This window comes from Tachypleus tridentatus, chromosome 8 (assembly GCF_004210375.1).
Source record: "Tachypleus tridentatus isolate NWPU-2018 chromosome 8, ASM421037v1, whole genome shotgun sequence".
In the NCBI taxonomy this organism is placed as follows: Eukaryota; Metazoa; Arthropoda; class Merostomata; order Xiphosura; family Limulidae; genus Tachypleus; species Tachypleus tridentatus.
In genome coordinates this window covers 143264502-143274984 of record NC_134832.1, presented here as the reverse complement: position 1 = coordinate 143274984, position 10483 = coordinate 143264502, and the positions used below count along the sequence as shown (strand labels likewise).

Below are 10483 nucleotides of genomic sequence, written 5' to 3'. Positions count from 1 at the left end.
TGGGTTTTACAGCAGATAATTAGTATAAGTGTAGATATTACTGTTGTAAGTACATTGTTAAACATACTAGTATTGAAGTGGGAAATTCATCACAAAATAAACCATTAACCTGTGCATTACTAAACAGCTGAATTTTCTTCTTTGGTAGTGTACTGGATTTTACAAGTAAATCAAGGTGTTCGATTTGCTAGAGTCAAAGACAGGTATGAAAATACAGCACAACTCACCAATTTCAACTATGGTATTAAACAAGTTAGTACCCCCACCCACCCCAAAAAATTCAACAAATTACTAGATGTTACAAGTTTCAAACATGGTGTTAAAACAACAGATATTACAAGCAAATAACAAAAATAATAATCAAAATGATGACCACAATTACAAAAAAACATGAAAAAATAAAGGTGTTGACATATTTATTCACCCCTCTAGTGGTAAAATTACAACAACAATTAACAAGTGTACACCAATGTCAATAAACCACTTATTTAATACAATATTTAAATACAATGCAACCTATACATTGTTTAAAACTCATACAAAACAGTTTGTTACATTTGGTACCTTCATACTATTTATAAGTACTATATATTTATATTCAAATTAATTTTACAACAAATAATCTTTCACACTTCATTGTGCTACATTATAATAAGCATAAGATCAAATTTCTATAACTCCTAATTAAATTAAATATCTTCCTAACTTCCTCAATGATTTGGTATCCTTCTTAATGATTTTGGTACCCTGGATTTTTCTACCTGCATAATATTAATTAATTTTTACACTGTTTATGCACCAAAACCTCAGCGAACAATTTCTGGATCTTCCATTTAAGTTACAAGTGTGGGTAAGAAGAACCATATTTTAAAAACATATTTAGTAATGAAAATGCAGTATTTAAATGGTCTTATATCTCTAATCACACCATGCTATACATGACATACACACACACACACTGGAAGGAGATATAATCATATTTTATGCAGTCATTGTACAATTAGAAAAATGAATGACATCCAACAGCAGCTACAGGACATGTATAACTGGCTCACCACTGAGTTAACTGATAAAGAGGAAATAACAAGAGTATCACAGAGAAAGCTCACACTGCCCTGCTAGGACTGCAAATCATCAGTTTGGACACCACTGTTTATTAATTATGTTCTCGTTCTGTTGCTCTGGTATTTAAACAACTACATGAAGTAGCCCATTACATCTCATTTATGAGCATTTTACCATTTTCTCATTAGATCAGACATAATTTGTCTATTCCTCTCACTGCTATTGCTAAGGTTCTTAGGAAGGGGATTTTCTGAACTGGTAAATAAAAATACAAAGACCTGGAAGTTCATTTATCTCCACATTTAACTGATACTTCTAGATTTTGACTGTTTCTTACTGTTTTTCAAGTTTAATGTTTATAATAACTGAGAAGCTAAAATTTACCCTTATGCTTGTTCTCTGATATTAGGTGAATTCTGGGAAATAAGTATGTGCTTAATTGTTTAAATGTGATATGAAGTTTACTACTAAGCTTGTTATGAAGGACTGTGGTCCTGCACATCCTCTTCCCCTCTTCCACGCTTACTGATGCTTTCTTTGTGGATCTTGTGATGTTATTGAATATTGTATGTTTTAGTTCAGTACAATTTGATACTCTACAATTTTGCACTGTAACTTGTATGAATATCATTGTTCCCTTCTCTACCCTTGAAGCATCATTTTAACATTTTCTTCCTGACTCATTACCTCAGACTATGAGGGTATTACACTCTGGTCTGTGTGTTTATGTGTCTGTTTCTACCCAAGTACCTTGAAAAATGATAAACCAACCTACACAAGATGGGAAGTCAGTATGGGACAATCTTCCCTAAATTTGGTCCAGATCACTTTGAAGTGTTTTTTATAATGGGGAGATGGGACATTTTCACAGTTTTCAGTTAATACCTCTGTGAAGCATGATTGTATTTGTACCAAATTTCATGGGTACATTAAGGTTGGAGCTTCTCTTTATGCTACAAAAAAAAACAAACTCTGGATCCGAGAAAGATTTCAGAGTTTCAGAAGATGAAATTTTAAGTTGTCCAATATAAACTATGTAATTTTGAAAAGGAGTAATGAAGCAAAGGCATGCAATCTCTCTGACTGATCTTGTTCCTCATTACAAGGATCATTCCATTGTTCTCTAGCTCTTTTCTTTCCTTCATCAAATTTCTCATTCAGACAGTTTAATTTTAGTAGTCATGAATCTTTGCTTTGATATCATTTACGTTTTTACCCTTTTGACTGTTTAAATTCTTACCTGAACATGCTCACACCTTACAAAAGAGTTTTGGTTTGATACAAAGTTGAAGTGAAATAACATATATATATATATATATATATTTTTTGTTAGCATGAACTTGACAGAATCAATCCAGATTATATTAATCCATAAATATGATAGAATGCTGCATATCCTGCTAAAGCAGTTCATATTTTTGGAAGAGAAAATAATGGACTTAAGAGATATTTTTTTTAACAATGAAGCTGGGATGTATTATCTATAACATAGATACATAATAGCTTGAAGTTAAGAGTGGGAAAAATGATACATCAAAAAAGAAGGTTAAAATCAATCCATATTAATGGTTTGAGAGGTGGAAGGTAATGACAAGGTTAATCCTTCAGTATGCAAATTAAAGCAATTTACATGGGTGCAAAGTCTTTTGAAGAAGCATGAAAAACCTAATATAAAAGATAAGAAAAGCAAAATCAGCCACTTCAGAATTGTAGGCAACAGGGAAACAGATATCAGCACTAAAAAATCTCAGACTAATCTTTGTAATCCATATACTCGAGACACCTACACATGAGAGTATGGAGGTCATATAGTTGATATGATAATTCTTACATAAGGATTAACAACCACATAACAGTCAGTCACAATTTGTTTGTTTTACCACAAAATTACACAGTGAGCTGCCTGTCACATAATTCAAACCCCATATTTTAGCATCACCAGCCCTGGAGCTTATCACCGAGTCACTCAGTGACCCAACTATAAATTCGAAACCTTTACACATTATGATGGGTAAAGAAAGAAAACCACAGCAACTCTAGTTAACTGAATGTGTACAGGATCAGTCCAATGCTGACTACAATTCCAAATTTAGAAATGGTAACTCTACAAAATGTGGTCAGCTTTCAGTCAGCAGTACAATTCCACTGTACACAGTAAATCAATAAAGATTTTGGTGTCAAAGACACATTTCTGATCTGCCAATGTCAGACTGACACAGGCTCCAACAAGTCGAGATCGAACGTGATGTTCATATGAAAAATAAATACTTGTCTATTATACCATTTGCAAACTGTATTTGCATAACTTCTACATGTATACCTACTCCTAAATGTACACATAACTATTTTCCCATATCTCTGTTTCCTGTATCTGGTATGTCTCTACTCTATGAAGAACTGTCGTGAAATCATCAATGTATGAAAATGTAAAAAGTTAATAAATCCAATTCTTATTAATAACCTGTTGAATGTCACCCTGTATGAGATTAGGGTACAAACACTTTGATCCAAACTTGTTCACGTAGAGTTCAGCTGGCCACTATGAAGCCACCAATGAAATTCTAAATACCCAATCCAAGTAATAGTCTATCTAAGGAGACACAGAAGAGAAAACTATAAAAAGAAAGCAACATCAACCTAATGACAGTATCCAAAGAACTTCTAATAAAACCATAACCAAAAGTAAAGAGGAAGCTTCTTCAGAAACGTAGCAAAGGCATCTAGTTGTATTGTTTCCAACAGTTGACAAATTACATTAAGGTCTGTAGATACAAGAATGGATCCACTAGGAGGATACTGTGTTGAATGAGAACAATATTTTGTAAGATGACTAATTAGCCCCAGCAAAATAAATTGACAGGTTTAATGGTGATTTCTGTCTAAGAAAGTAAGGGTAAGAAAATGCAACCCTTGTAAGATGTTTGCACCTTCTTTTTTATACACAAACATGAATAACACATCCACTGTTACAATGAGCCATGATAACCTGATAGGCTTAGGATATGGTCTACACCTACAACAGATTTGAGGGGATGAGATCAAAGGTTACAAACTTGCTTGAACCGGTGTATCTTTAAAAATGAAGTTTACAAATGGAACTACAATAACAGTGCAGTTACCAATGTAAGTCAGTTACAATGATTCAACATACAGAAATTAAAAGGTTAAGGAGATCTTATAAGTGTTCCTCTGATCACATAGTTCTGTGACAATACCATTGATGTATAAAATCTGGGGATAAAATTCACTTGAGAGAACAAAAAAGAAGGAGAAAACTAATCCACTGTCAGTACCTCTGTGACCATAGCTTTCACTCTGCATATCCTGACCAGAGAAGATACATAGCTTATTAAGAGCTAAAAACCACACATAAATTAACCCGACATGTAATGACAACAAATATGACTTCACATTTCATATACAATTTCAGGTATAACACAGTCTGAACAAAGAGGTTTTACATCACAAGCACTGGTCCTTAAAATACAAAAACAGAAGATAATTACCATGATTGAAATGGAACTATAACAATGGGTAACATAATACTGATGTCAATTTTTACACAACATGAAAAAGCACACGGAAAACACAAACAAACCAATGATGATAGAATGAAATTTCACCACGGTTAATCACCTAAATAAAATGAAGAGAACATAAAAAGACTAAGAAGGTAAATCCTAAATATCAATGGGCCTGAATGTATAAACAAGGTAAAAATCTCCTTTTCTTGAAGTAAGGTTAATGCAGACAACAGTTGATTGGAATTCTTGGAAACCACAAAAATGTGAGATTAATGGTTAGGCAATGTCAGGTTTGCCCACTTACTGCACATTTGCACCATAGCAGTTTTGGACCAAAAATCAGTAATGGAAAAAGATGGTTTTAGTATCTAAAGATATATGGTACCTCAAGCAGTATTCAATATAACAAAACACTAAAAGCAACTCCATAACTTAGCCAGAATGAGAATGAACTACCAGGAAAATCTATGTGGGTTGGCTTTTAAAAATGTCTACAGAATAATTCAAAGTTCATGGTGAATCAATAACATTTCAACTAAAATCTACCACAAAGTAAAAATAAACTGAAGAAATAAAATGAATAATAATTGTAAAAAAATAGATAAAATGCAGTTTTTTTTAACACAGTCTAAAGAAATACGGGTATTCTGTGTCATACACCCTGTTGAATGTTAATTTATATCAATAAAGGATGACATCATTAAATGCAAATACATTTTGTGTTGAGGCAGACAATGCAAAATGTGATACCAAAGATATAAAATTATATATTAAAATTCATATCAAACATTTTATCTACACACTGCTTAAAACTAATGTAATACAGTGCTGATACAAAATATTTTGAACTGTTAATATGCAATGTAATATAAAAGTAATATTTATTCATGATCTTACATTCACATTTAATAACTTATATAATACAGCACTGACACATGTTGGTATTATTACACTTTTCATAACTTATATAATACAGCACTGACACATGTTGGTATTATTACACTTTTCATAACTTATATAATACAGCACTGACACATGTTGGTATTATTACACTTTTCATAACTTATATAATACAGCACTGACACATGTTGGTATCCTACACTGTTCATATACTATATAATACAGTACTGACACATTAGTGTCATTACAATGTTTATAGCTTACATAACAGTATCTTTCACTGTTTACAATTTCAATAACACACACACACACACACACTACAGGATGACATATACAGGATGCAACTTTTACACTGTACTATTCTGCTAGTGTTGAAAATAAGACAGATAGCACTGTTCTTCTTACTTGAACAATAAATTTTGTTTACTTTCTTTAATAAAAGCAATGAAAACATGTATTGTTGACACAAATGTGTGTGTGTGTTATTGAAATTGTAAACAGTGAAAGATACTGTTATGTAAGCTATAAACAATGTAATGTTCAGACAAATGTAAGTCTATGTTCTAAACATTTTATCAGCAGCTATTTCTCTGCACTCTTGCTGTGGTCAAAACAGAAGTATCACTTACAACTAATTTTCTTTACCATGGTTTCACTGTTAAAACACTTTCTGATAACTGGCCATAATTTATCATCTTGCATGTAAACAGCAAAACTAGTTCCAATGTTTGTCCAATGTATTTCATCTTTTAGTCACAAACTAATTTCACAAAGTATTGTATCTTTATAATTTAAAAAAATACAGTTTTACACACAATTAAAATTGAATCACAGAAAAAAGAATTTATTCAATTTAAATTAAAAAAAATATTTTGCCACATTACAACATTTAACAAGTGTACAAACAAAATCAACCAGAACCTTAAATGCTGGCACTAAAAGTCTTGAATGGATCCACTACTCACATCACCTTTCTATAGTTAGTAGAAAATACATGTTTAATTCCACTAGATCAAGATAACTTTTAATAATTTCCATATGGTTTCTGCATTTTAGTTATAACTGTTGGTCTTATTTTGCAAGTCTGTCAAGCTAATATTTTTACAATAGATGAAAGTACAGAATCTTGTATTTCTAAGCCTTAAGCTATTATGTACACATTTTTATACGCATTTCTAGAAAGTTAGCTAAATGAAACAGCTTGTTAAAACTTGTTTCAGATAATGTAGAACTGTATACAATATTGGTTGAATTATCTAATATGAATTACAGGTTATTCTGAGTTTCCTTTTTATGCTTAACCAAACATTTCCTCAAGACATTTACATAATACATGGCTCAGTCTGAAATAACTCATTTATACTTAAAACTGTATCACAGGTTACACAGCTGTTTTTGAAGTCATTGTCTACACAAAGTTTGTTACATTATTTGATGCTATAGAAATACAGAGAACATCAAAATTAAATCAAACTTAATTATTAATTTATTTTCTTAAATTTTTAAAGACAATTAAATAAAAATGCTTCACCATGCATTTTCTTCATTTTCTAAGTTTATGAAAAAATATATATTAACAGGATACCACAAAAACTAAATTATAAGGTTTTAAAGGTATTCTACAAGTCACTGGAAGACATCCAATACATGTCATCATTCACATATTGGGGAATGCTAAAAGGGGATTAAAGTAATCACTGGTGCATTAAAAACAGTTAAATATACATGTTTAAATCAATAAATGACAGAAAAGATTAAACATATAAATAGAAGTCTCACTTATAGAACAGAAATCAATGGCACATTTGAAAAGTAAAACACATTAGTGCAAGTCATTGTTAACACATTAAAAAAGTAAAACACATAAATGCACGTCATCACTAACACATTAAAAAAGTAAAACACATAAATGCAAGTCATAATGAAATATCATAAAAAGTCAATAAATTCAAGTCTTCAGCACTAGTTTATTGCATTAAGAAAAGCCATGTCCTTCCCATAACTGTTATTTTAAAACCCTATTAGCATACCTGTGTGTTTTGGATGGTTTCACCAATGGTGGTCAATATTTCAGAACAAAGTACACCATTCTTTTCTATTTAACAAGAAGAAATGGCTGCCTAACATGTAAACATTTATACAACCATCACTAAGTCATAAGTACATTCACAGTCCACCTTTTCTGCTTTTGTCAAATGCTGAATAACATAACAGGGGTGTAACACACTTTAGTTAGGATAGTGATATGCTGACCTTCAGGTGATACAAAGAGAAAAATAGTTTTTAAAATTTCACCTATAAACATAAACTCATATAAGGCTGATATCCGTTATTTTAGAAACAATATATTTTGAACACACTTTGAGCTGATAGACTAGTCAACAGTACCTATCATCAACTTTAGGAATACCCTAAACAATCAGTGGGATTTGATCACCACTCTTATAGTGTTCTCATGTCCCCAAAATGTGGAGAAAAAGATTTTCTGTCAATGTGACACTAGCCATGGCCTCATAAACTCAAAGTATGAACATTAACTACTAGACCACACCTGGTTAACAAGTCCAATTAAAATGCATTACAATTTAATACACTGTGCCCTACTCCATTAGAGAGATGACATTCTTAACATTTCTTTGCATAACAGGATTTCATGATTGGTCATTTCTCCATCAAGAGATATCAGAAACTAGCAGTATATTTTACTATATTATGAATTAAGATATGTACGACAGGCCTACATTGCATACCTTGAAGAAACAGTATCAATAACTTACCTAAACTATGATAAAAACACAGATAAAATATGACAATCAGCTAATATCTCTGTGTGTGTGGTGATGCCTTGCATTGTCTGCAGGCTGGGAGATTTTTTTTATAACTATGCTCCATGTTCACATTCCCAGACATCAGCACAACTGGTGTTTGGAAACAGATTCAAGAACTGGTGGGTTCTCGCTTTCTGCTGCAGTGGTAAAATTGTTTTAATGGCTGTGAAAAAACCAAAAAATTGATGTCCACTATTGATGACAATTAAATTTCTGTCAACTACAGTTGCTTTCTGCAGCAAGAAGGTTAAACTCTTTTCTTCAAGTTTCTTAAAACTTGAAATAGGGATCAAATACAAATCATCAGTTATTCAAAAGCTGCCAAAGCTGGAAGACTTAAAATTTAAAATTCATGCCATACATTTTAACATGTACTGGCTTATGCTCTCAAATCACACTGTGCACACACACTGATAAAAAGTATCAAAATTTAAACCTTAGCACAGTATTCAGTCTGTGCAAACCCGTCTTCTTATAGAAAGATTAGATCAGCTACGAATATAAGAATCTAAGGCTACACTACATATTTCTGTACATATTTTTATAATTTCATACGCTCAGTAAAATGTGAAGATCTTACAATAGACTTTGGACTCAGTTTGTGTGAACCTATGTTCCCACAATGCTCAGCAATAAGTTAAAACTACATTTGTCATGATTTAATGTTTAAATTATAGCATTTTATACAGGTGAACCTGTATTCCAATACAATAAAGAAAAAGATTAATCATACTGAAAAAAATTATGTAAATTTAATCTTAAAAGTAAATTAAGTTTTATGTTATAGGAACACAAGGGGGTGTACAATAGTTTACACCGCATAGAGTACAGTGAGAATGTGATAAAATTCTGAGAGCACACAGTGACACTTTTTAATACAGAATGCTAAGCCTACCCTTGTCTATAACAATGACGTAGTGATACCATTCACAAAAAACACAATTTAGTGCATTTTCCTTGATGTATTATTTCATTAGGTTCATATCATTATTTATCACATATATTCTCTTCCAATTAATTACAGGAAGAAATGAACACATAAATTACTTATCATCCTATCATATTTCCTGAGGTCCAGCTTTGGGTATGTGGTTACTTTGATGATCATGAGGAGAAAGCAGAACTCCCATATATCTGGTTTCAGATGTTTTCTCTGGAATATGGATAAATGGTACATGGTTTGAATTTTGGTACTTGAATAGCAAGTTACTATCACTTTTTGTGTACGGGAGTGATGCTACCCTCTTCTTAGCTTGGTTAGCATCATATTTAGCCTAAAGGAAAAAAAAGAAATACTGATGTTAAAAGTGTCTGCTTAAATGAAAATTACTAAACATTTGGTGAAAAATCAATTACTAGCAGTTTCTTTTTCTTAAGAGAAATATTTCAGTTAACACTAGAGGAAGTAAAACACAACAGTTATACTTATATAACAATCTAGTTTCAATTCCTCACATGTTGGTAGACTGTATGTTGTAAAGCAGTACATAAATAGCCTAAGACAGGTGCAAAACATGATATATTAACAGATGTGCACTGTACTAAAAACCATATGTTAAAGAAACCCCAATGATAAGATATGAAATAGGTATAGAAAATCATATATCTTGATAAAATATGAAACACTGACAGAAAAAGCATCTCAATGACACAATATGAAATATGGACAATAAAAATATCTCACGACAAAGTGAGATCACATATGGGTATAAAAAACAAAACAACTCATGATAACTGATGAAACAGAGGCAGAAAATAAACAACTGAAAAATAATATAATTCACAATTTAAGCACACATTTCAAACAAATCATTGCCAGACCATTAGGGAGTCAGTTATGCTAGAACTATGTTATGCACTCAAGTTCATAGAGGGTTGTTGCATGTTCATTTACATAGAACATGAAAAAAATCACATAGAAACACAAGTTTAAATGGAAGCCAAAAGACTAGTGATGTGAAAATATGTTTGCACAGGTAGAACAGCAGTGAATTCAGAATGTTATATCTAAGCAGATTACATTATATTGGGATTTATTATTTTGTTTGCTAATAAAAATACAAATGAACTGAAAAAAGAGAAAAGTATTGATTGCAAAAAAATATGCCTTGTTATCCATCCTAACTTTTTTTGTAAAATCTATGTTTTTTAGTCTTAAAACTACGT

At 31.5% G+C, this 10483-nt stretch overlaps 1 protein-coding gene across 2 annotated transcripts in view; it reads right to left on the bottom strand.

Moving 5' to 3' along the window:
• Window positions 1–393: 393 nt before the first annotated feature.
• LOC143223656 (solute carrier family 35 member E1 homolog) overlaps window positions 394–10483 on the bottom strand; it is a 46865-nt gene continuing 36775 nt past the window's right edge. For both annotated transcript variants that reach the window (XM_076451898.1, XM_076451897.1), the window contains exon 6: window positions 394–9591. In XM_076451898.1, the coding sequence (XP_076308013.1) occupies window positions 9376–9591 (216 nt within the window). In that variant the 3' untranslated portion in view covers window positions 394–9375. The remainder of the gene's footprint in view (window positions 9592–10483) is intronic.